Here is a 26,993-nt window from a genome sequence, read left to right on the forward strand (position 1 = left end):
AACCATCTATAGCAGTGGTCTCAAACTCAAACCCTTTGCAGGACCACATTTTGGATTTGTAGGTACTTGGAGGGCCTCAGAAAAAAATAGTTAATGTGTTAGTACTCTCTCTTCATCTTAATTAATCTTACTTATTTCATTTCTTCTGTCTCTACTGTAAACCGCTTAGAACTTCACGGAACAGCGGTATATAAAAAATAAAATTATTATTATTATTATTATTATTAAAGAAATGACAATTTTGCATGAGGTAAAACTCTTTATAGTTTATAAATCTTTCTTAATAATATTGTCATTTATAGCTAAAGAGACATATGATTAAGAAACTTTTATTTTACTTTTGTGATTATGATAAACATACCGAGGGCCTCAAAATAGTACCCGGCAGGCCGCATGTGGCCCCCAGGTTTGTGACCACTAATCTATAGAGTATGGACAGCGAAAGAGGCTAGAAGTACCTTAAAATAGGAAGGAAGTGGTGGAACTGAACTCATTGGATGTATCAGCTTTATTTGTGAAGACGTTCATTCTTTGAACAATAAACCACAGTTCTTTTATGTTTTTTGCTTTCCTGATCATTTCATTTCATGGTTATTACTAAAACTAATTTTTTTCTTCTATAGATGAGGGAGGGGTTAAAAAAACAATTGGCCCTGAGTGTCAAATATGATAGGTACACCACTGCTGAAGAGAATGCTATTATTAACCCCTCTTGTGAAGAAACTAATAAGTGATAATTGGAAGACCTTTTCTGAAACTCTGTTAGAAGCCAAGTTTGGGAAATGGCTGATAATACTGCATTCTGAAAGTAGCTGAAAAGTAGACTTTCAAATCTTGCCTTGGAGTAATGGATTAACAATTGCAGCCTTCCAATTAGAACTAAGAAGTTTTCTATTTCATCTTTTATTAGAAAATTATTTTTTACAGCAGATGTCTCTATAGAGGGAGACAATCTATTATTGGACAACTCTGAACATTTTAGTCGGAGGGTACCTTTTTCATTTGTTTGAACATTTTTATGGCCGTATGCACTAATGTGGTATTATAATTTTCTGACATTTAAGCTTATTCCATGGTGAATTTACATATATTTCCCCTGATATTCAGACCGCAGGAGATAACCAGTGATCTCCCACAATCTGCAATGATACCGAAAATTCAATGCTGGCACTGTATCCAGCAACCAGCATTGAATAACTGGGCTATTTTCAGCCAGCTGAGATATAGTGAGCTAAGCCAGTGGCTAGCCAGCTAAGGGCTACCTTTTACAAAGCTGTGGTAATGATGCTGCCATGGTAAATGCACCAAAGCCCATAGGAATTGAATGGGCTTCAGTGTTTTTACCACAGCAGCATTACTACCTTGGCTTTGCAAAAGGAGCCCTAACTGTTAACAGTTAAAGATATACCATCCTTTTAGGTGGCTCTATCTGGCTGTCAAACTTAGCCAGTGAACCACTGAATATTGGCAGTGACTGGCTATGTCACGAAATATAGTCAGTCACCAGCTAATCCACTAAGCTGGATATTCAGCAAGAGACAGGCACTTATCTCCCATTGAATATCGCCAACTGGTTATCTCCCATTGAATATCAGGCCTATTGTATATTTATTAAGAATCTTATTTGTAAGACTGATATTATCCATGATTTGTTTTTGGATAAAGATTTAGATTTTTTTTATATGTGACTGAATCCTGGACCCTGAAGACCGATGTCATTTTAATGCGGCAATGTTGTCCTTCAGGTTATGGATGGCATTGGGCATGTCATGTGAGAAAACATGGGGGAGGTGTGGTTGTGTTCTATAAACTATCTTTAGTTTTTAAATTGGTAGTTGTGTATGTGTGATGAGGGTGAATGTATTGTGGTTCAGAATGGCTGTATGGTTTTGTGTGTGATAAACTTACTACCAGGGGTGATGAGAGAGAATGAGTTTCCTTTTTCAGATTTTTTTATTTGCTCTTAATATTGACTTCTCTAAGCTGTGTGTGTTAGGTGATTTTAATATTTCTCTATCACCTGAGAAGTAACTTAAGAGACAGAATGCTCAGACTATGATTTATTTCATATATTATCAGGTTTAAATCTGACCCAATTAGTGAAGGATAAGACTCACATAGCTGGTAATGTTTTGGGATCTTATTTTTCTCTCTGATAAGCTGCTATTGATGTTGGTGGATGAAGTGGACTGATCATTCACTTTTGTTATTCATGCTTATTGATTTTGTAAAACATAATCAGCCTAGGAGTAAGGTTCTGGTGAGATCTAGGTTTGAAGTATCTTTGTTAGCAAAAGCCTGGTTGCCAACGTAGCAAGTTGATGATAATAGGACTATACATGATGATATGCAGATTTGGCGATCCTCTTTGCAATCTGCTTTAGATGTAGTTGCTCCAGAGAAGGCGGTTTATACTAGAGAAAATCATAGATCATTGTTATGGAGAAATGATATCCCAGATGAAATTAAACATGAGCTGAGAAAATTAGAGAGAAAATCAGGAGATAAAGAGGACTATGATACTTATAGTATTAAGTTATTGGAGTACAATTCTCAATGTGCGAATGTACGAAACAAATTCTTCCAAGATCGGATAAAAATTGTCCAAAATCATCCGAGGGAATTATTTCAAACAGTAAGATATCTGGTTGAAGGTGGAGATGCCCCCAATAATGATTTCTATCCGATGGTGGATGAATATGCTGATTACTTGGTTGACAAAATGGACCGGGGTATAATTTTGGATGATATCCTGCATGCAGACTCAACTTTTGCTGGACTTATATGGAAGTCATTTAGACAAACATATGAGGAGGAAGTGAGAACAGTAATTTTGAATGTTACTTTAACAAGATCTTTGTTCAATCCTTGTAATATTAACATTTCTATAGTTAATAAATCATTTGTTGAAGGATGTTTTCCTGAGGAATGCAAACAGTCTACTGTCAATCCTATTTTAAAAAAGAAGGGGCTAGAATTAGATCAGATATCTAGCTACCATCTTATTTCTGTAGTGCCTTTCTTTGGGAAGGTATTACAGAAATTGGTTTTATAACAGTTAGAAGAGCATGTTCAGTTGGTAGGATGTCTGGATCCTTTTCAATTCGGATTTCAGAAGGCTCACAGTGTGGAACTATTGTTGACTTCTGTTGTTGATACCTTAAGAGAAGGACTTGATCGATATGTTTCATAATGCATGATTTCTCTAGATGTCTCTAGGGCATGTGATACCGTTAATTTGGAGTTATTACTGTTGTAACTATCAAATCTTGGTGTCCGTGGTGAGGTATTATTATGGTTTTTTTCTTGTTGGGACAATTGGTATCTGAAAGAAAGATAGTGTTCCCCAAAGATCAACGCTTTCTGCATTGCTATTTAACATTTACATGACTACATCAGGAAGAAGATTTCAAACTTTGGGCGTTGATGATAGGTTGGGCGACATTTTGTTCTTTTTTCCTATGAAGAAGAATTTCATGGAAGTGGAGATGGATATGAATAGTTATATGAGTGAAGTGAATGCTTGGATGGATGATTATGGATTGCAGTTGAATGTTGGTAAGACTGAGATAATGATTGTGAGTGGTGAAGATTATGAGAGACTTCCTAAGAAATTTACTGTTATGGGAACACAATTGATGGTGAGGAGAGAGATGACAATCTTGGATATCTGTTTGGATTCCGTCTATTTTTTTCTAAAATAGATGTTTATGCTGCAATGCTGTATGCACCCAGCTTCTAAACATCCATTTTTCCAGTATTTTAAAATGGGCTCTATGTCAGCAGATTCTGTTTTTAAAATACTGGTGAAACTTGATATGCACTGACCTACACGTCTCAATTTCTGCTTCTATGATCTTTTTAAAATGGGGCTGCTCTCCAACACAATAAAGGAGGACTTATAGGAGGAAGTGATAAGAAATCTTAATAACTGAAGAAAAGCTTAATATCACAGCAGAACCATGCTATTTAAAAGCTAAAAGATTTTACACAGTTTTCTAAAGGCCAAATAACCATGGGTACATCATATCTCCTTGGAAACAGAGTTCCAAATAGTAGGGGTAAAACATGAAAAGACTCGTGTCTTGGTGCCTGCATATTTTGCTCCTGACATAAAAATGGATGCATAATAAACCACCATGTGAAAAACTGAAAAGTTCTGGTTGAAGAATCATATCCTTAGATAACGGGGTCCAGATTTAAAATAAGGCTTAAATACTGAAAAGAACACTTTAAAACCAATGCTGAAAGCCACAGGAAGCCAATGAACACTATCTAAAGCTGGAATGATGTGATCAAATAATTTTAATCCCAGCAAAATGAATATATAGCAATTTGTGAATCTGTTATCTGTGCAGTCCTATATAAAGGGCATTGCAATAATCCCACTGGCCCATTGCTAAGGTTTGAATCAGTGACAAGATTCTATTTAGGCAAATAGAGCAAATACAGTTTGATTATGAATAGTTCATAATCCTTTGACAGTGTTCCACACAGGTGTCTAATAAATAAACTCAGTACTCTTGGGATGGGCCCCAAAGTGACAGACTGGGTCAGTAAAAGGCGACAGAGGGTACTGGTCAATGGATATCTCTCTGAGGAGAGGGATGTTACCGTTGGTATACCTCAAAGTTTGTTTTTTGAACTTTTTTAAAATTTTGTAAGTGATATTGCTGAAGGGCTGTCAAGTAAGATTTGCCTCTTTGCGGATGATACCAAAACCTGCAATAGAGTAGACAACCCTAATGGTGTGAATAACATGAGGAAGGTCCTAGCAAAGCTTGAAGAATGGTCTGCAATTTGGCAGCTAAGATTTAATGCGAAGAAATGCAAGATCATGTATTTGGACTTCAAAAACCCGAGGGAACGGTACAGTTTAAGGGTGAAGAACTTTAGTGCATGACAGAGGAACAGGACTTGGATGTGATAGTATGTGATGACATTAAGGTGGCCAAACAGGTTGAAAAGGCGAAGGTGAAAGCTAGAGGATGCTAGGGTGCATATGGAGAAGTATGAGCAGTAGGAAAAAGGAGGAATTGATTCCTTTATATAAGAGTGGTGAGACCTCATTTAGAATATTGTGCACAATTCTGGAGACTGCGCCTTCAAAAAGATATCAACAAAATGCAGTAAGTCCAAAGGAAGGTTACTAAAATGGTCAGTGTTGTTCATCATAAGGCATATGGGGATAACTGAAAGATCTTAAAATTTATACTTTGGAGGAAAGGCAGGAGAGGGGAGATACGACAGACATTTAAATACATATGAAGAGTAAATGCACATGAGGCAAGTCTTTCAATTGAAAGGAAACTCCAGAATGAGAGGGCATAGGATGAAGTAATCTAAGGAAATACTTTTTTTTACAGAAAGGGTGGTAGATACATGGAATACTCTCCCGGTAGAGGTAGTGGAGACAAAGATAATAATAATAATAATAACAACTTTATTTTATACTAGTCTTATAGCCCGTTACATTAATGGGTGCTAGAATATATGTGTGTGTGTCTCTCTTTATTTCTTTCTCTCTCTCTCTCTCTCTCCTTAGCCGCTTTATTTCTTTCTGTCTTTCTTTTTCCTTGGCTGTCCATCACCACCCCTTGCCTGCTCCCCCTGTCCATTCTCCCTTCCTTTTACCTCCCCTGTGTCCACCACCACCCCTTCACAGGTCTCCTTATGCAGCAGCAGCCCTTCTCCCTTTGTTTTACCTCCCCCCTGTCCAACAGCACCTTCCTTCTCCCCCTGTCCAACATTAGGCCTCCGTTCCTTTTTCTTCACCTCCCCCCGTCCATCAGCACCTCTTTCCTTCTCCCCCTGTCCAGCAGTAGGTGTCCCTTCCTTTTTCTTCCCCCCTCCTCCTTCTTATCCCTATGATACACTTACCTTGCTCTGCCCCTGATCAGAGGTTCCCGACAGCCGCCCAGTTGCACCCATTGGAAAAGTTCCCTCTGCGGCATCCCGCACCCTTCCTGACGCGACTCCTGCTGTCTTTCTTTCTGTCTGTCTCTGTCCCTGGCCCCCTTTGTCTGTTTGTCTTTCTGTATATCTCCCTGCACCTGTGTCTTTCTTCTTGTCTTTCTGTCTCCCTTCCTCCCTCTGTCTGTCTGTGCAAAGCAGCATTCCCTTCCCCTTCCATTTCCCTCCCCCCACACCAGTTCCCTGTGCAGCAGCATTAGCATTTCCTCTACCCCCTTTTCCTTCCCACAGTCGTGACTACAAACACGGGCCCGAGTCCTTTGCCGGCCCCCCCCTTCCCTTCCCGCGGGCCCGACTACACATGGCGATTCAAGCAGCAGTCTTCACACGCTGCTTCAGGTTCTTGTACTGCCCTGATTTACTCTGGCACGTCCGGAGCAAATCAGGGCAGTAGAAGGGCCCGAAGCAGCATGTGAAGACTGCTGCACACATCGCCAGTCGGGCCCGCGGTAAGGGAAGAGGGGGGGCGGCAAATGAATCGGGTCCCGGGCAGCGGAAAGTTGCTGGGCTCCTCAGTGGGGGCGCTGAGTGGCCGCGGTCCCTCTCCTCCCAGACCCCCCCCCCCCCCGGAGGAACGGAGATCAAGTTGCCGCCATTTTGAAGATCGTTCTGCCCTGCTCCTTGCCTTAGTATATTTTTAAGTTGAAAGACACGGTGGCGGCGGCTCCTCTCAAGATCCCCGACTGCATTGGACTTCCGACGCAGGTGGGGATCCTGAGAGGAGCCGCTGCCTCGTCTTTCAACTTAAAAATATACTAAGGCAAGGAGCAGGGCAGAGCGAAGAACATTGATTCCCATAAGATCATCCGCCTCGGGGGAGACAGACGCCGCGTCCGACATCAGCCTCGGGGGAGGAGAGAGGACTTAAGGCAAGGAGCAGGGCAGATTAAAAAACAGCACGGGCCAACGGTTCATAGACAATGGTGCGAAAGACAAAAGCGCGCGCCGACAATTGAGCACAGTGCGCGCCGCCGCTCTGCTCTAAATTACAGTTTTTAGGGGCTCCGACGGGGGTTTTTGTTGGGGAACCCCCCCAGTTTACTTAATAGACATCGCGCCGGCGTTATGGGGGGTTTGGGGGGTTGTAACCCTCCACATTTTACTGTAAACTGAACTTTTTCCCTAAAAACAGGGAAAAAGTGAAGTTTTCAGTAAAATGTGGGGGGTTACAACCCCCCACACCCCCCACAATGCCCCCACAATGCGGCGCGATGTCTATTAAGTAAAGTGGGGGGTTCCCCCCCACACACCCCCTTCGGAGCGCTAAAAACAGTAATTTAGAGCGGCGTGGCGGCTCGTGCTGCGCTCAATTGTCTGGGCGCGCCTTTGAGCCGGCGCGCTTTTGACCTGACACCTGGGCCGACAGCCGCCGTGTCCGACATCCATCTCGGGGGAGGAGAGAGAGTGTTTCGGGCGCATGCCACTCCTATCTGAGATGCTGTACATCTCACGGAAAACGGACCCACGCGATGGAACTGCGCATGCGCGGCCTAGCATTTTATTATATTAGATACCGCAGTACCACAAACAGTTCAGAGCGGTTTACAGTGTAAGAGACTGTACATTTACAGTGAAGATACAATGAGGACTGTACATATTCAGTAAAGGTGGTTTATACAGCGAAGAACAATGTATCTGTGTCTGAATTCAAGAAAGTGTGGGACAGGCATTTGGGATCTCTTAGGGAGAGGAGGATATAATGGATACTTCGGATGGGCAGACTGGATGGGCCATTTGGTCTTTATCTGCCATCATGTTCCTATGTTTCTATAATTGCAAGAATATTATCTTAATCACATTATTAATGTGTAATGGCCAGGGTCGGATCAAGAGGCTGTGGCGCCTTGAATCAATTTTTTTGTCTTGTATCTTACCCCCCACCATGCCTCCACCTACACGTCCCTTCACTTGCAGTCCAGCATCTCTCCTTCCCCTGTCATCTGACGTGTCCCTCTCTTCTATACCCCCACAATCAGACAAGTCCTACTCTATTCATCCATAGCCCCTCTCTCCACCTCTCATGGTCTGACATTCCTCCTCCCCTGTTCCCTCACTCAAGGGCTGGCATCTCTACAGTCCCCGCTCCCCGATACAAGTCTAGTACCTCTCCCTTCCGCCATCCTGTGACTCTAGCATCTCTCCACCCCCAGTTCAGCAAATCTTTCTTTGACTGTGTCTCTTCCTCAGCCTCCCTCAGCACCCCCGGACTAGCAGACCTGTTCTTCACCAGCAGCAACAGTGGTAACACGCTGCCCAAATTGAGCTGGCTCTTTTCTCTGCAATGTCCTACCTGCATGTAAACAGGAAGTTACATCAGTGGGGTGGGACGCTGCAGAGGGAAGGAGCCATTTCAATCACTGCTGCTGCTGTGCTGGTGAAGAACAGGTTTGTTGATCCAGGGGTGCTGAGGGAGGCCAAGGAAGAGGCGCTGGACTCGAGGTAGGAGGAGGGGAAGAGGTTCTGGATCCGAGGTAGAAGGGGGAGGGGAAGAACCACTGGCTTAACATATAGGGCTAGTGATGTCACTGGCATGAGCTTTTGGCGCCCTTTTTCATCAGTGCCCTGGACCAGAGACTTACCGGGTCCATAGATTAAGCCAGCCCCGGTGATGCCATATCTAATTCAGAGACCAGAGTGACTGACAAAATTTGTGCCTTAGACTATATTCATGTGGGTAACAATTTGTTTTCCAAATATAATTATGGAGGAGCAATAGCCATAGAGGACTGTATAAATCTGGCATCAGTTTGGATTTAATTCCTTGCCTTTCTAAATCTGTGCTCAATACATGTTACAGTCAGGTGGTTTGCTCCCTGCCAAAGAGTTTATACCCGAGGCAACAGCTCCAGATTACAAAGAGCTCTAGTAGGAGAAGGATTACTTAGATTTAACCACTGGGCTGCTAAGCATGTGGTTAATTTAGCTTCTTCAGTTATACAGTCCAACCCGTGTTTTAAATAGACCTCAATGTCATGAACATAGGGCATATAATTCAGTCCCACTCCTAATATATTCAACCTTTGGGATGACTGATAAGTTGAACAATAGTGGGGACAAAACACATGCTTGTGGATACCATATCTCAGTTCTCAGGGTTCATTTTTTTAATTTTCTATACTGTTCTCCCAAGAGAGCTCAGAACGGTTTACATAAGTTTATCCAGGTACTCAAGCATTTCCCCCTGTCTGTCCCAGTGGGCTCACAGTCTGTCTAATGTACCTGGGAATATGGGTGGATTAAGTGACTTGCCCAGGATCACAAGGCACAGCTTGGGTTTGAACCCACAACCCCAGGGTGCTGAGGCTGTAGCTCTAACCACTGCACCAGTACCAATTTTCACCCTTTGTGTCTTACATTTTAAAAAGAAAACAAGTCAGTTTGTCACAGTGTTGCTGACACTGGTGACCCTCAGTTGCTTAACACAGCTATCAGGGTCAACAGTGTTGAAAGCAGCAGAGACATCCAGCAGCACCACCAATTAACCTCTCCCTCTGTGTAAGCTTCGGACAAGTTTGCCAGTTAGTGCAGTCAGTGTGCCGTTTCAATGTGTTGTCCAAGTGATATGGGTTAAAAACATTATTTCTCAGGAATCAACCTAGCTGTATGGCAACAGAATGGCGAATCAACTTACCCAAGAATAGAGAATTAGAAATTGGCTTTAATTAGTCCCGACATATATAGTCAAGTTTTATTTCTTTAGACCAGGGCAAATAATTGCCTCTTTGAGTTTTTATGATATAACTCCTATTTGTAATGATGTGTTAATGCTATATACTATGAACCTTCAGGGCTCCTTTTACAAAGCTGCGCTAGTGGTTTTAGCATGCGCTAAATTGCACCGTGTGCTAGATGCTAATACCAGCATTGAGCTGGCGTTAGTTCTAGCCACGTAGCGCGGGTTTAGCGCGCGCTAAAATTCTGCATGCGCTAAAAACGCTATCGCAGCTTTGTAAAAGGAGCCCAGAGTTTAAGGTTGCACTTAAAATGTCATTATTTCAGCAGCCTTTCATTGATCTTTCTGACTACTAATCGCTATTCTGTTCTACCTTTGAATTTCTCCTACTTCTACCTTCCCTGTTTCCTTATGGGTCCAGTTAAGCATGCAGTCTTTGTTTTATTCAGTCCCTCTCCCTTTTTTTAGTTGTCTTGTCTTCTTTGTGTACCTGCTTAATTTGCGTTTAAAATGTATTATACTGCCTATTCTGAAAAGAAGCTCTAGGCAGTTTACAATCTGAAATAAAGGAAAAGAATGCCATTCAAAAATAGGACAGACGTTCAAACACATCAAAACTAAGAAACCATTCAATCTAATTGCTTTCTGAGAGGCCGACCTCTGGGTAAGTGAAAGTTCTGGGATCCAAGTGCCAAAGGCAAGGGCAAAAAAGTAGGTTTTAAGTAGTACTTTGAACCTGACAAATGACTGTTCATTGTGGATAGAGGGAGATAAGTCATTGCAGAGTTTAGATGCCAAAAAATACAATGCCGAATGCCTACTGATTTTATAGTGCACTTGTCTGGGGTTTGGTAAAATGAAACGATGAGAATCAATAGATTTCAAAGACCAAGTGGGAGTGTAGGGTATAGTCAGAGATGAAAGATACAATGGGTCCCCTAAGTAATATGTGCTAAACAGAATAATTGAAAGAGCTATGAAAGTTAACAGGCAGCCAATGCAATCGGATGAAAAAAAAAATATGAAACATGTTCATATTTACAGATCCTGCAAAGCAGATTAATAGCCAAATTTTGCGAAGTTTTCAAGTTGTTTAGGTTGCATATTAGAAATACCCTTTGCTCAAGCAGTCTGAGCTAACCTGGCCATTCAGGGTATTACATTAGGGGGACAAGATTACAAAATTCTTCTCTTTGCTGATGATGTGCTGTTTACAATAGGGGAGCCTGAGAGGACTTTACCAGTGATTAAGCAATCTTTGGCGTTTGGGTCAATGTCTGAGTTCTGGACTAATATGTCAAAATCTGAAATTCTAAATGTCACAGTGGGCCCCAAAAATTATACATTACCTTGGAGTCAATATAATAGCGAAACCAGACTACTTTAAGGTCAATTATCCAACCCTATTAAAAAAAAAAGCTATGGGAGGATATCGATAGATGGGAGAGCCAGACAATTTCTTGGTGGGGAAGAATTAATACAATGAAAATACTATTGCCCAAACTGCTATATATGTTTATAGCCTTTCCCGTTGCTTTATCAAAAATTTTTAAATTTGCTTAATAGAAAATTTTTTCATTTTATATGGCAACATACCCCCCCCACACACACACATACCCACCCACCCCGGGTTGATAGATTTGCTCTATGTATAGGACAATAGGGGAACATGAGCATACCACACTTTTGAAAATATTATAAAGCAGCACAGCTTCATTATAAAGCCTTTTGGTTACAAAAATCAAATGGAGTGTGGGAGCGTATAGAATACAGGTGTCAAACTCAAGGCCTGCGGGCCAAATCCGTCTGGTCATTTTATACAGCCCACAGTCCGATGCCCCCAGTGTTATCTTGTGGCCGGCTCCCTCCTCCTTACAGCCGTAGTGTGCATGGAGCCGTAGTGTGCTCCTCGCGTGTCCCATACCTCATCCAGAAGTATTCCCTCTGACATTGCGACGTCAGAGAGAAGGCTTCCGGTTCAGGTATGGGACACATGAGGAGCCGCTGCCCGCGGCTCCATGCACACTACGGCTGTGAGGAAGAGGGAGCCGGCCACAAGGTAACACTGGGGGTCATTGGACCACATAAAACGGCCAGGTTGGAGCCCGCCAGAAAGTTAGACACCCGCAGGAGGGAGGCACAGCATGGAAGGAAGGATACAAAAAAAGTAGGGAAAATGATTTTATTTTCAAGTTAGTGTTTGAATTGTGTTGATTTTGAGCATTTTAATCTGCTGTCTATCTTTTGCACTGCTCAGGAAAAACCCATTTGTTTCAATTTTCTCTGGGGGGTTGTACTGCATGCAGAATCTTGAATCTTAGGGTGTTTTTTTTTAATGTATTAGTATTTTTAGTTTTTGGTCCCGTATTTGCATAGGGGCTATTTGTGTTCTGGTAGGAATGAATGTTGAGAAGCATACAGTGTGTTTTGTGTAGTTTAATTTTGTGGTTAACCATTACCATTATGTGTTAATCCTATATAATAAAAGGCTAACTCGCGCATGCGCAGTCCTATTTTCGTGTTCCGTGCGCTGTAGGTCTGTGGCCGAAGGAGTGCGCATGCGCGCGAATACGTCACCACCCAATCGCCTCCACAAGCCGGACCGCAGCCAGACGACGTTATCCGTTTCTCCTGTCGCCGCCGCCGATCTCCGTTTCTCCTTTGCCGCCCACCCCCTTCTCTTCCCGCGGGTCCGAATGGCGATTCAAGCAGCATGTACATCAGTCTCCACACGCTGCTTCGGGCCCTTCTACTGCCCTGATTTGCTCTGCCGCGTCTCTGATGATGTCATCAGGGACGTGCCAGAGTAAATCAGGGCAGAAGGGCCCGAAGCAGCGTGTGGAGACTGATAAAAGCGCTGCTGGAATCACCACCTTTGTAGTCCGGCCCGCGGGAAGGGGAAGGGGAAGGGACAGGGGCGGGTAGAGGAAACGCTAATGCTGCTGCACAGGGAACTGGTGGGGGGGGGAGGGAAATGGAGGGGAAAGGAATGCTGCTTTGGACGGACAGACAGACAGAGAGAGGAAGGGAAACACAAAGAAAATAAGAAATACACAGGGGCAGGTGCTCAGGGAACTGGTGTGGGGGGAGGGAAATGGAATGCTGCTTTGGACAGACAGAGAGAGGAAGGGAAACACAAAGAAAATAAGAAAGACACAGGGGCAGGTGCACAGGGAACTGGTGTGGGGGGAGGGGGATGGAATGCTGCTTTGGACAGACAGACAGAGGGAGGAAGGGAGACAGAAAGGAAAGAAGAAAGACACAGGGTCAGGGAGATACACAGAAAGACAGACAGGCAAAGGGGGCCAGGGACAGAGACAGACAGAAAGGACAGCGGGAGCCACGTCAGGAGGGGTGCGGGATGCGGCAGTGGGAACTTTTCCAATGGGTGCAACTGGGCAGCTGTCGGGAACCTCTGATCAGGGGCAGAGCAAGGTAAGAGTATCATAGGGATAAGAAGGAGGAGGGAGGATAAAAAAGGAAGGGATGCCTACTGCTGGACAGGGGGAGAAGGAAAGAGATGCTGATGGACAGGGGAGGTGAAGAAAAAATAACGGAGGACTAATGTTGGACAGGGGGAGAAGGAAAGAGGTGCTGCTGGACAGGGGGGAGGTAAAACAAAGGGAGAAGGGCTGCTGCTGCATAAGGAGAGCAGTGAAGGGGTGGTGGTGGACACAGTGGAGGTAAAAGGAAGGGAAAATGGACAGGGGGAGCAGGCAAGGGGTGGTGATGGACAGCCAAGGAAAAAGAAAGGCAGAAAGAAAGAAAGCGGCTAAGGAGAGAGAGAGAAAAAAAGACAGACACACACACATATGTTCTAGCACCCGTTAATCTAACGGGCTTAAAGACTAGTAAGATTATATTTTGTGTGTATATATGAAAAATGAATGGAAAAAATGGTGTTATAATTAGTATTATTATGGGGACAGGGGCGGGGGTGGAGATTGGGCGAGGTCTGGCCCATGACTTAGCCTGTGTTTTGGATTTCGGCCCCTTAATATGATTGAGTTTCACACCCCTGGTATAGAACACCACATTATAGGAACAGTACCAGTTATCATGGGAAGAGCACAGATAGAGGAAACCCTTATTTGCAAGTGATCCTTACCATATGGAAGCAAACATGCAACATTTTGCTTAAAGGGCATTGTTATTTTGGATCCTCCTCTATTTAATATGCTGAAGGGTTTGGGGGAAGGAGAAAACTTTTCGGAGATGGGAGTCTTTGGGATTAGACATGTTGGGCCAATTTATTGAAGATCAACTAAGAGAATTTGTGTCAAAAAAGGCCCTCATAGAACTTAAGAATGCAGAGACACCAATCAAGATAGCAACGAGAGAGGGTATGCACTGGGGAGGAATGTAAAGAATATATGGAGCACTACTAACACAAGGGGTGCAAGCTATCAAATTCCTGGCACAATGGGAACAAGAACTTGGGCAAAAATATGAGAATAAAGAATGGAAAACTTTTTAATTCCTTATTGAAAGTATCTATTTCTAGTTCCTTAGTGGAGAATGGGTATAGGATGTATAGATGGTATTATGTCCCAGACCATATCCAAAAATGTATGGTACCGGTGAAGGATTATGTTGGAGACAATGTGGTGGTTGCAATGCCCCAAAGTACAACTCTTTTGTGAACGGATCTTTGGGTTGCCTTGTTGGGCAGACTGGATGGACCATACAGGTCTTTTACTGCCGTCATAAGAACATAAGAATTGCCATACTGGGACAGACCGAAGGTCCATCAAGCCCAGTATCCTGTTTTCAGTGTTCCTACTTAACTGAGCGCCCTTAATAGAATGTCCCTTTATGTGACTGAGGAATTATATCAGGGGTGAGCACTAAATATTGTGTAATTTAGTAAAGCTTCTGACACTTCTGCACAAAGGAGTTCATAAACTGAGCAACCTAAGGGTGGGTTCTAGACTGGTAAACTGGAATAGAAATTGGGTCAGTTATAGGCAACCATGGGTAACAGTGAATAGGAGTTCACTCCAAAGACATGGAAGATCAGTTCTCATTCTAGTTCTGTTCAAAACTAAGATTTGCAACAAGGTGGACAATCCTAATAGAGAAGAAAAATCAAGGTGAAATCCAAGAAAATTAGCACTGATCAAATTAGAATCTGTGACTTAATGCAACAAAAATATAGAGTAATATATTTGAGTGCCTAAATCCAAGATGAGGATGAATATCATACAGAAATGGTATCTCGGAGTGATCACACCTCATGCTATCAAGGTTACAAGCAGGTGAACATTCCTTCTTCTAAATATTCATTTTATAAAATGTATGCAAACCATTTTGATGTGTTTCATAAAAGGCGGTATAGAAAGTACCTAATAAATCATAAACCATGCTAGTGTAAGTTTGCATTTACCATATTTTTCGCTCCATAAGACACACTTTTTCCACCCCAAAAAAGGGGGTGGAAAAGTGGGTGAGTTTTATGGAGCGAATAGACCTCCCCCGTTCCTTTTTTTTTAACAGACGGTGGGTCCAGCACGGTCTCCTGCTGGATGGCTGCCTTTCAGTTGCAGAGCAGCGAACAATCTTTGCGCTTCCTGCCTGGTCCCAGAACTGACTGCAGCCAATCACAGAGCAGCCATGTACTGTTATTGCCGATACCTCTACACTTTGCCAGACATTCCATGCTATACCACATCTAGCATATATTATCATTCACAGGTATGTATTGTGCTGCCATGCCATGCACTGTCATATTCCTGCCATGCCCCTGTAAGTATTGTCTGCCATACCAGATACTGTCATGCGTCCTAATGCACTGCCATGCTCTGATATGCGTTGTCTTATCACACTTCATACTGTCAGGCACTATAATGTACTGTCAAGCTCTACTAGTTACTGCAATGTCATGCCAAACTCATAACATTATCACCCCATGCTGTATGAGGTCTTGTCCTGTCATATCCAATTAAGTATTGCCATGCTTTCTCGCTACTATCATGCTCCCTTATGTATTATTATGTATCATGTCATGATCTAAAATATACTGTTATGCTGGACATTACTGTACCATGTTCTACTTTATTATGTATATCCTGTTATACTTTATATTGCCTACACAGCACAAACTGACCTGCCATTCATCCTCCCTGAAACGCTTGCTGGAATAGCCATGTTTTAATATCAAATTTGAATTTCTTAAGTTGAAGTTCATTACGTATGTGTTGTGGAAGAGAACTCCACAATGCCGGGGATGTGAAAAAGAAAGCAGTGTGAAGTGAGGATTCAGTAATACCATTTGTTGTTGAGCGAAGGCTTCAAGAGGAAGTATAGGAAATGGTTATTCAATGAAGGTATTCAGAGTGCTTTGAAGGTGAGAAAAAATAATTTTACATTTATTTTTTCTCTCTATTGGAAGTCAGTGATGTCTTTTTAATAGTGGTGTTATATGTATGTATTGTATCTGTTAACTTTGAAAATCATTCTAACTGCACAGTTTTGAAGTTTAAAGTTTTTTCATGAGTCTCTTTGAAATCCCAGAGTAGATTATATTGCAGTAGTCCAATTAAGAAGTAAAAAGGGCTATAACTAGTGTACAGAAGGTTTGGGTATCGAAAAAATGTCTTACCGTGAAAAGTTGTCTTAAAGTATAGACGCATGATTTACTTAATGATGAGATTTGTGGGACAAAGGATAAATGAGAATCAATAAGTATGCCTAGTTATTGGAAAGTATTTACAGGTGTTATCTTTGAGCCAAAGAAAGATCTGTCTTAGGGCATGTTAAATGACCTGCCAGCCATTATGTTGTTGTTCCTATAAGAATGATATTATAATATGTGCGTGTAACTTTAGGAGATGCCCTGCCCATGTGAAGACCCCCTTGCATTTGCAAGTTGCATGTTAGGATTATAGAATACTCCTTAGCGCTCAACTAGCACATATGCATTAATCTGTAACATTTTCCCTGTCCCCACGGGATCTCTCCATCTCCATCCTGTCCCCGCGAGCTCTTTCCCAGTCCCATTCCTGCAAGCTCTGTCCTCATCTGCACAAACCTTGACATTTTAAAATCATAAGTGTTCAAGGCTTGTGCGGTTAAGGCAAAGCTTGCAGGAATGGGACTGGGACAAAACTCGTGGGAACGGGGACAAGTTTGCCCCTAGGTCATTTTCTATTTAAGTACTTGTATTCTATAACCCGAGAACACAAATGGCACTTACATTTAGCTGACATTACTGAATGAGGGGCTAGGGTACTATGATCACCAAGGTACAATCTCCTATTGATGCCTTCCCACTATTGACGATGTCTGGATTTTACTCAGATATCTGCATTTTATATACCGGCCCCTCTTTTCTGGAATGCACTTCTATGCTATTTCTGGTTGTGGGCAGTTTTTTTTTTTTTTTTTTAGAAGTACAGTCGACTCCACCTATGTGCACGTTGATTACTAGCAGCCTACCACCATGGTCCCGTGTTTTTTACATTAAAGTCAATTGACGTAAACTCCATATAATTGCAATTCTGATAAGCACACAATCTGCTTATGCACACTGATGTTATAGGTCCCACCTCTATTTGTTCACGTTACGTTCACTCCGGTTAAAAGCAATCACATTCCTACGTGGATGAGCCACGTGTTTCGGATCAGCAGTCTAGGCTTGGCCAGGTGTTTGAACTTTCGGAACTGCAATATGGCATCGTGTGGACAAAAATCTTCGTCTTTGGCTGAAGGTGTCGATGTCTTAAAGAGACTTGACCAACGGGAGAGTCAGGTCTCTATTGCAAAACATTACAGTGTTCATCCTAGCCAGATTTCTCAGATTTACAAAAAAAAGCAAGCCATATTGAAAGACTGGCAAAACAGCAATCCTACCAGAAAACGGAAAAGAATTGGGAAGGCTGGAGACATTGAACAGGCATTTCTGCGATGGTTAGCTGAAGCTAGAAGTTGTCAACTGCCAATCAGTGGGCCTCTGCTGATGGAGAAAGCAGCACAGCTATCCGAAGAACTAGGTGTAGAAGACTTCAAAGCAACAGACGGATGACTAGAGAGGTTGAAAGTTCATAACGGCATAAAATTTAAGAAGCAGCATGACGAAAAATAAGATGCGGATGAGTTTGGTGCAGAAAGATGGGTCATGGAAGTGTTACCATCAGTCACTGGTGGATATGAACCATGCGATGTTTTCAACGCCAATGAGACGGGCCTGTACTGGCGTACCATCCCTGATGGAACATTGGCTTTCAAACACAGCAAAAATGTTGGCTTCAAGGTACAAAAGGAATGATTGACATTGCTGCTCAGTTGCAATATGGACGGTAGTGAAAAGTTCGGCCACTGGTGATTGGGAAGAATCTAAATCCTCGGTGCTTCAAAAGCATTAAATGCCTGCCTGTTGAATATGAAAGCATCAAAAACGCATGGATAACGGTGACACTGTGGATTGAATGGTTGCAGAAGCTTGACAATCTGATGAGAAGGCGTAGTAGGCACATTGTAATGTTGTGTGATGACTGTGCAGCACGCAGCAATGACGTACGACTATCCAACATCAAACTCGTGTTTCTGCCGCCAAACACGACCTCTTTGATCCAACCAATGGACCAAGGGATAATTGCCAACTTCAAACGTCATTACAGGTCGCTGGACTTAAGATATATGATGGCAGTGATTGATGCAAGCACAGAATCCAGCCCCCGAGCTGAGCGCACGAGAAAAATGACAGTGCTTGATTCTTTTCACATGGGTGAGGAGGCGTGGAGTCGAGTCTCGTCATCAACTATTTCAAATTGCTATCGACGGGTGAGCTTCATTCACGCATCTGATGAGACAACTGAAGCTGGCACTTCGTCCACTGAACTCCCAGTTGGACTCTCGCCACAAGAGTTTGAACTGTATGTCGCCATTGACAATGATGTGCCCACATCATCTGACAGCACTAATTCTGATATCTGTACAGTCATAAAGGACACTGCAGACATCCAATAGTCTGATGAGGATGGAGATACTGCTGCAGTCATCAAGACTAATGAAACACCTGCAGAGATTGCTTCCTTCTCAGACACGCTGAAGTCCCTACACACGCTGCATTGTTATCTGGAGATAAATGGATGTCATGACTATGGACAGTTTTACAGCATCAGTAGTCAAATACAGAGCCTGAATCGTGCAATCTGCATGCAGAAAACAATGAAGGATTATTTCAGTAGAATGTTGGTTTACAAAATGGTTTACAGTGTATTGCATTAGATGGAACAGTGCTGTTTCTATAACTGAACCGTGTTAAATTGTATTCAGTGTGTTTTTTGCTGAATATAAGTTTTATTGCATTTGACTACAGTGTACTGTGATTTTTCATGACTAAAAAGTGGTACTCCGATTAAGCGCACACTCCGTTTAAGCACACGTTGCGGTCCAGTCCGGAGGCCTTGAACTTAAGCAGAGTCGACTGTAGTTTATTGAATATCCAAACACAGTTTTAAATACAAATGAGCAAAGCATGATACAAGATACATAGAGCAACTCTGAGTCAAATGTAGCAATGTTAGGAACAATGAATGACCACAGACAATAACTTCTATTATTTTAAGAACATTTTGGTTGGGGGCATCTTTGATAAAATTTAAGGCTAAAATTAAAGCATATTTTCCCCAGGCCTTTGAAACTTGATTGGGTTGAATAGGTCATGCAGAGTTGATGCCATTGGGTGAAGGGGAGGGGGCTGTACTTTCTTCTGATTTCTTTCTATCTTTTCTTACAATTTTATTGCAAACTGCCCTGATGCCTGGCAAAGGGCAATATGTAAAGTTTGGTAATAAGCAAAGACATAAAGAACAGAGGCAGTTCAGAGTGAAGCTTCCACAGCCTGCACCACAGTCTTAAGGTGGAATTTAAGGCCCCTAGAAGGAAAGACGGAGGGAAGCATAAGCTATACATATTCAAATAAGAACATAAAGTATGGCCTCACTGGGTCAGATCAATGGTCCATGAAGCCCAGTAGCCCGTTCTCACGGTGGCCAATCCAGGTCACCAGTGTTCCCTCTAAGCGGGCGGGTGTTGTGAGCAAACTTTTTTCACCGTGAGCCAAAAATATCGGGCGCCAGCAAGTTATGAGCCAACTCGCCCGATTCTCCTCTCGCCGCCCTGCCATCTGCCGTACGCCTCTTCCGATTGTGCGCTGTGACGAGAAACGTGTGCGCTGCGATGTAATATTTTGTGCGCCAGCGCAGCTTAGCGGGAACACTGGTTCAAATGGTTTTATTTATTTCCCCAAATTTATTTTTGTTATACGCATTGAAAATATTTGATATTGCGTTTAAATCAAAATCTCAATAAACTTGAAACGAGTGCCCGTGAGATTGTGGGAGGGTTAAATACTCAAAACTTAGAAGTTTTTGCTACGCCAGCTTTCTGGTATCTTTACATACAGTGGCGTACCTAGCATATGTAACATCCGGGGCCCATCATTTTTTGGCACCCCCCCCCCATCTGTAAGAAAAACATGATTTTTAGTAACAAACCACACGTCACACATGAGTACCTAGGAAAAGGCAGCATCTTACATATTGCAGTGAGCAGTACATCAATACACCCATTGTAAAACTAAACAAGCCAGACCAGCACAGATCAATCCTACACCGTCAATCCTAACAGAAAACACACAGAACACAGAAAACACCTTCGCCTAGTAAGGAATATGTAATCACAAACTAACCCCTCCCTCTTTTACAAAACTGTAGTGTGGATTTTAGCTACGGAGGTAACAGCTCTGATGCTCATAAAATTCTGAGCATCAGAGCTGCTACCACCAAGGCTGGTGCTAAAAACGCTTCACAGTTTTGTAAAAGGGGGGATAAAATAAAAATACATAGACAAAGGTTAAATTGAACCAGCAAGAAGCTGGACTCTGCATACAATGCTTCACAGAAACAGTGACACATGTCTCCTAAAGCAATAAATAAATAGAAATTTTTTTCTACCTTTGTCTTCTGTGGTTTCTCCTTTCCTCATCTTCTTGTAACTCTCTTCCTTCCATCCACTGTCTGCCGTCTCTCTTCCCCTATATGGCATCTTCTCTCCTTCTATGCCCCTTCCAGAAACTGTATGCCTCCCCCTTCCATCTCTCCTTTCACCCCATTGGTCTGGCATCTCTCTCCTCGCCTTCCCTCTCCCACACCTCTCCTCATAGTCTGGTATCTCCCCTTCCCTGATTCTCTGGCATCTCTCTCCTTTCCTTTTCTTCCATCTTTCGCTCCCCCTCCATGCTCTCACATCTCCCCCTTCCTTTTCCCTTAGACTGGCATACCTTCCTCCTACGCTCCAAGCCCTGGCATCTCCTTTAATTCCCTCCCTCATCTTCCTTCTCCCTCCAGCTGGGTACCGCAACACTCTTCCCTGCAGCTCTGCACTTCCCCACAATTGCCATGCTTCGGTTCCTCTTCTTCCTTCCTTCCTCCCCCCCCCCCCCCGCGGGACCCTGCGGCACCATCAACTCTTACTCCCTCTAATGTCGGCCCTGCAGCTCCAGACTTCCTCGCACCTTCTCCCCTCCCCCTTTGGATCGCTATTATTTTAAATGTTATAGCCGCGGAGCTGTATCCATCAGTGGAGATGTCTAACCTCGGCCTGCCCCGGAACTCTTACTGCAACAGTGGCTTCCTGTTCCTGCCTAGACGGGCGGCTGCTGCAGTAAGAGTTCCGGGGCAGGCCGAGGTTAGACATCTCCACTGATGGATACAGCTCCGCGGCTATAACATTTAAAATAATAGCGATCCAAAGGGGGAGGGGAGAAGGTGCGAGGAAGTCTGGAGCTGCAGGGCCGACATTAGAGGGAGTAAGAGTTGATGGTGCCGCAGGGTCCCGCGGGGGGGGGAGGGGAGGAAGGAAGGAAGAAGAGGAACCGAAGCATGGCAATTGTGGGGAAGTGCAGAGCTGCAGGAGCTGTTATAGCCGCGGAGCTGTATCCATCAGTGGAGATGTCTAACCTCGGCCTGCCCCGGAACTCTTACTGCAGCAGCCGCCCGTCTAGGCAGGAACAGGAAGTCACTGTTGCAGTAAGAGTTCCGGGGCAGGCCGAGGTTAGACATCTCCACTGATGGATACAGCTCCGCGGCTATAACATTTAAAATAATAGCGATCCAAAGGGGGAGGGGAGAAGGTGCGAGGAAGTCTGGAGCTGCAGGGCCGACATTAGAGGGAGTAAGAGTTGATGGTGCCGCAGGGTCCCGCGGGGGGGGAGGAAGGAAGGAAGAAGAGGAACCGAAGCATGGGAATTGTGGGGAAGTGCAATCCACCCAATGCGTCCCCTTACCTTACCTCCCCTTACCTTTGCGACGCGTGTGTGCGCTGTGAAGAGAAACTTGTGCGCTGCGATGTATTATTTTGTGCGCGAGCGCAGGCCAGCGCAGCTTAGCGGGAACACGTAACATGGCCAAAACCCAAGGTGTAGTAATATTCCATGCTACTGATACAGGGCAAGCAGTGGCTTCCCTCATGTCTTTCTCAATAACATACTATGGACTTTTCCTCCAGGAACTTGTCCAAACCTTTCTTAAATACCTCAAAGGGATAAATAGTGCATAATAAGAAAGCATTTTTTCAGCAGAAAGTAAGTTTTATAATGCAAGATCTTAGGATATGGCTGAAAGGAAAACTCAGGACTAATATCAAGAAATATTTTTTCACAGAAAGGATGCATGGAATGTCCTGCCAGTGAAGTGGTGGAGGCACAAAAAGGTTCAAAATTTAAGAAAGCCTGGGATAAGCACAAAGTATCGTTACTTATGGGGAACTGAAAGTAAAGCCAGAGGTCAGCAGGGCTTGTTTGTTCCAGTCCTTAAGGGCCGCAAAGGTTCAGCAAAACCTACGTAGTATGTTAGCCTACATCTTCATCTAAACAAATACAAATACATCTTATGAGATATTTATGATAATTATTTTGGAAACCAAACCTGTTTGCAGCTCTCACTGAAAACCCCTGACTTCTAAGAACGAGTTTTGAGATCTGCTTCTATGTATCAGTATAGTGACCTTCACTGGTATATGGAGAATGAAACACATCACTGAAACTCCCCCTCCCTCCTCTTCTCGAGACTCACGTCTTGACATAGGGGTCTGAGTAGCCATTGACATCCATAGCTGCCAGATGTGCACAACGGATGATGCCCACCACAAGCCCACCTCGCTCCGAGCTGTACATGAGGGAAAGGAGAATACGGCCTCTTTCTTCCATTTCCCACTGCTGCGCCCTCTCCAGCTGTGAGACAGTAAAGCAGATGTTACATCTTGAAAGCATAGAACTCTGTGAAGATGATTAGCACAAGAAACTTAACTTTTCAAACATAAAAGGAAGGTTTTCATCAGTGGCATAGCGAGGGAAGGAAGTGCCCGGGGCGGGTGTCCTGGCATCGCCAAGCCATGCGCCTTCCCCTCACTCTTCTCCATCGCACCTTTCCCCCTACATACCTCTTCAAAATCTTGGTGGTAGTGAGCAGCATTTCCTAGCTGTTGCCAAAGATTTTGAAGAAATGTGTGGGCAAAGAGGAGGAAAGGTGCCAGTGCCCCTGCCAAGATGGCACTTGGGGCAGTCAGCCCCCTGCACCCCCCACCCCCTTTGCTATGCCACTGATTTTAATCATTGGGTTTATTTTAGCTACAAGGTGAAATATCTGAGAACTTGAATTTCTTGTGGCAAGGGTCTGAGAATATTAGGGATTCTGAAATAAGGGTCTCACCTCTTTCAGATAGAAAGAAATTCCTCTGAGAGCAGCTGTCATAGAAGAGGGAGAGGCCAGCTGAAAAGAGGAACATAGAAGAGACATGTGAAATAAACGTATGAAAAAAAAAAAATAATGTGGAACATTGGCTAACAAGGAAAGGGGTTTCTCCAGCTTGAAGGCTGTGTTCCTTCAACAAAATCACCCAAAAATATTTGCAGAGACTGTGCTGGAGTCTCCCTGTAACCCACCTATCAAGACTCACCGGTATTTGTCGCTCCAGGCATATGTTGAAGTGCTTTTTCTGTCCTGGCTTTAGACGTCGCAGTGGAACTCGAGTCTCACCAATAAATTCATTGTGGCTCAGCTTGTCCTCATCACATACTGATATCCTGTAAAGTTCAGACACACCTCTTAATCCAGGATGTACTGTTATTCAGTCACTCATTCCTGATCAATAGAAAATTATTTCAGATGCTTTGGTGCTTATTTTAAGCAAACTAACGTCTCAAAATGGCCAAAAAATGTTAATCTGCCAGAAAGGTCCAAATCACGATTTTTGAAAGGTAGGTTTGGCTGTTTTCCACTGCAGTTCATCCAAATAGCAAAGGGGCATGTTGAAGATATGTTTTGGGTGGGACAAGGGTGGGCACAAATTAAGATGTCTTTCAGCAATAATGGAAAAGAATGGAATGTCCAAGGCAAAAAAGAAGAATGTTTTTATCTAGACCTGTTTAAATCACGTCCAGGGTACAGAAAGGTACCCCAATTGAGCAGCTGACCACTGGAGGGATTAAGGCATGACATCTTCTTAATCTCCCAGTAATTATTGACTGCCTCCTACCCCATTAAGATATGAAAGTGATAGTAGATACCAGGCTCTATGACAGCTTCAGATATTATGACCATTCCTAATAGAATAGCAAGCAAGTGTAAGAAGTAGCCTAGTGGTCAGAACAGTGGACTTTGAACAACAGGTCCCCTGTGTAACTCCCACTTTTTACTCTTTTTTTTCTGTTCAGATATGTGAGCCCTTCTGGAAAATAGAGATACCTACCATAATTGAATCTATAAGAAACCTGCAAGCATAATGGCTATTGTATATCTTTAGGAACAGTAGTTTTTATCTGCTCCTAGAGGGCTCCCAATAACATATAAAGGAATTATGGTGGAATTTGTACCTGGATCCCATTGTTTAAAATCGACTGCTCTGATCACTAGGCTGTGCCTCTGCTCTGCAAAGACATACGAGGGTCATTTAATAAATAATGCATACTATTTTTTTAAAAAATGTACATGTTTTATGTTTTTTCAAGTATTTCTTTACAATCCTTCAATATAGTCTCCCTGCTTTGCAATGACCAAGTCTTAACATCCGGGAACCTTCATTATTCCATCAAGACACTATTTTTCAGATGCAAAATGATGTCCACGCATAGGTTGTTTCAACTTTGGAAAAAGGTCGAAGTCTGATGGATTCATGTCTGGACTGTAGAGAGCATGAAGTAACACCTCCCAGCCGTATTCGCGTAGTTTTTCCAATGATGACATTCCTTATGTGCGGGTGAGCATTGTTGTGAAGAATGACTGGCCCAGCCAAGAGCATTTTCCTGCGCATTTTGTGCAAAAAATCATGATAATACACTGCTGTGACACTTCTTCCATATGGAACTTTGTCTGTGATGATGATGCCTTCATGATCATAAGCAAAAATCATCATTTGTTTGATTTTGATTGAGCTAGTCAAAATTTTTTTGGTCGGGGGGAAGATGGAGCTCTCCACTCGTCATTGATAAACTACGTGAATACGGCTGTGAGGTATTACCTCATGCTCCCTACAGTCCAGACATGAGTCCACCAGACTTCGACCTTCTCCAAAGTTGAAACAACCTATGCGTGGACATCGTTTTGCATCTCTGGAAGAGCTTTCTTCTGCCGGTACCTGAGCCATTCGGCAACTGAACAAAAACGGTGGCTTGGATGAAATAATGAAGCTTCCCAGACATTGGGACTTGGGCATTGCAAAGCAGGGAGACTATATTGAAGGATTTTAAAGAAATACAGTGGAACCTCGGTTTGCGAGTAACGCGGTTTGCGAGTGTTTTGCAAGACGAGCACGTCAATCATCGACGTTGTGCGTGATCATACGGAACGTGCAGGTGGGACGACACTCGGCTGCGTGGGCTCAGATAAAGGCTCTCCAACAAGCGGAAGGCACCCAGAGTGGAAAGCTGGCCGGCGGACAGAATCCCCCTGAAGCGGCACTGTGTTGGCTCAGGGGTTCTTCAGCGGCTGGCGGATGGAGGAGGCGTTACTAGAGACCCGGCACCCGACACCCAACAGGTACAGACCCCTGGGCCACCCCTCACCACTTCCTCGGCACCTTTTGGGTTCTGGAACGAATTGTCAGCATTGCCATTATGGCCTATGGGGAAAGTTGCTTTGATATACGAGTACTTTGGATTACGAGCATGCTTCTGGAACGAATTATGCTCGTAAACCAAGGTACCACTGTACTTGAAAAAAAATAAAACATGTATATTTAAAAAAATAGTGCACATTATTTATGAAATGACCCTCGAAACTGTGGTCATTTTTGTATGAGGGATCTTCAAAAGGTTTCCGCATTTTTATTTTATTAAATACTATTTATTAAATATCTCAAAAGCAAATTGCATCACTTTTCCACATAATCACCCTGTTTTGCGATACATTTTTCCCTTGACATTCTACGACACACCCTCTTACTACTTTTCGTGCCATAACCGTTGCCTGTGAAAATATGAAAGTGCAGAGACTTTTTGAAGAACCATCATATAAATCATGCCAAAGAGATGATTTTGTACCTGCTTTTTTGGCATTCAAATTTTGGATATTTCATTTTTAGAAAATGGCTGTTCATTTTGGATGTTTGCAGTACAAGAACATCCTTCTCAAATATTTTCAAACAGAAAATTCTGACTTTTTCCCTGTTTGAAAATGGCAGTGAAACGGACTTATAATTGGACATTATTTGCTGGACCTCTCAATTGGACTTTCTTTCAAAAATGCCCCTCTACAGCTCCATATTTTGCATTTTTCTGGAATCTCCTCTGGCACTTTGAATTTACTCAAATCTCTTTGGGATATTTTCAAGAGTATACAATGGCACTATTGTTATTAGTAGGCAGTACCTGGAAGACTGAGCTTCATTCGGGAAAATGGTCTGAGTGATTGTGATAGGGTTGTTGTTCAGGTTCTTTTGTGTAGCTATTCGACTGCAGGGTTGAAGTGTTCAATGTTGTCAGGGTAACTGGCATTGGTTTGTTTTAGAACCATGCCCCCTAAATCTGAAAATTATCCTGCCACTTTCATCCTTTTCTTTACCTCTTAGTACTTCTTCCCTCCAACCCGATTCTCTCCTCTGAGAACCCTTTTCTCAGCCTATCTCCTCTATCAGTCCCCTGCTGTTTGAATTCTATGCAGTTCCTCTCTTTGTCTTCATCTGTTTCTTTCTTTAGCCCATCACTCACCCATTTATCTTTGTATCACTGTCCATGCACCCTCTAGCTTGCATATTTACTTTAACTTTGTTCACTCTTTCATAGTCCATGTGTGTTCAATATGTTTGTGAGTGGCATTGCTGAAGAGTTAGAAGGAAAAGTTTGCCTTTT

The 26,993-nt window shown here is 43.2% G+C and overlaps 1 protein-coding gene across 4 annotated transcripts in view; it reads right to left on the reverse strand.

The window, feature by feature from the left end:
• DOC2A (double C2 domain alpha) overlaps window positions 1-26,993 on the reverse strand; it is a 180,049-nt gene that overhangs the window by 42,343 nt on the left and 110,713 nt on the right. For all 4 annotated transcript variants that reach the window (XM_033945556.1, XM_033945554.1, XM_033945555.1 and 1 more), the window contains 3 exons: window positions 23,606-23,732; window positions 23,359-23,418; window positions 22,723-22,880 (listed from right to left, as the gene is read on the reverse strand). In XM_033945556.1, the coding sequence (XP_033801447.1) occupies window positions 22,723-22,880; window positions 23,359-23,418; window positions 23,606-23,732 (345 nt within the window). The remainder of the gene's footprint in view (window positions 1-22,722; window positions 22,881-23,358; window positions 23,419-23,605; window positions 23,733-26,993) is intronic.

Source organism: Geotrypetes seraphini, chromosome 5 (genome assembly GCF_902459505.1).
Source record: "Geotrypetes seraphini chromosome 5, aGeoSer1.1, whole genome shotgun sequence".
NCBI classification, from domain to species: domain Eukaryota; kingdom Metazoa; phylum Chordata; class Amphibia; order Gymnophiona; family Dermophiidae; genus Geotrypetes; species Geotrypetes seraphini.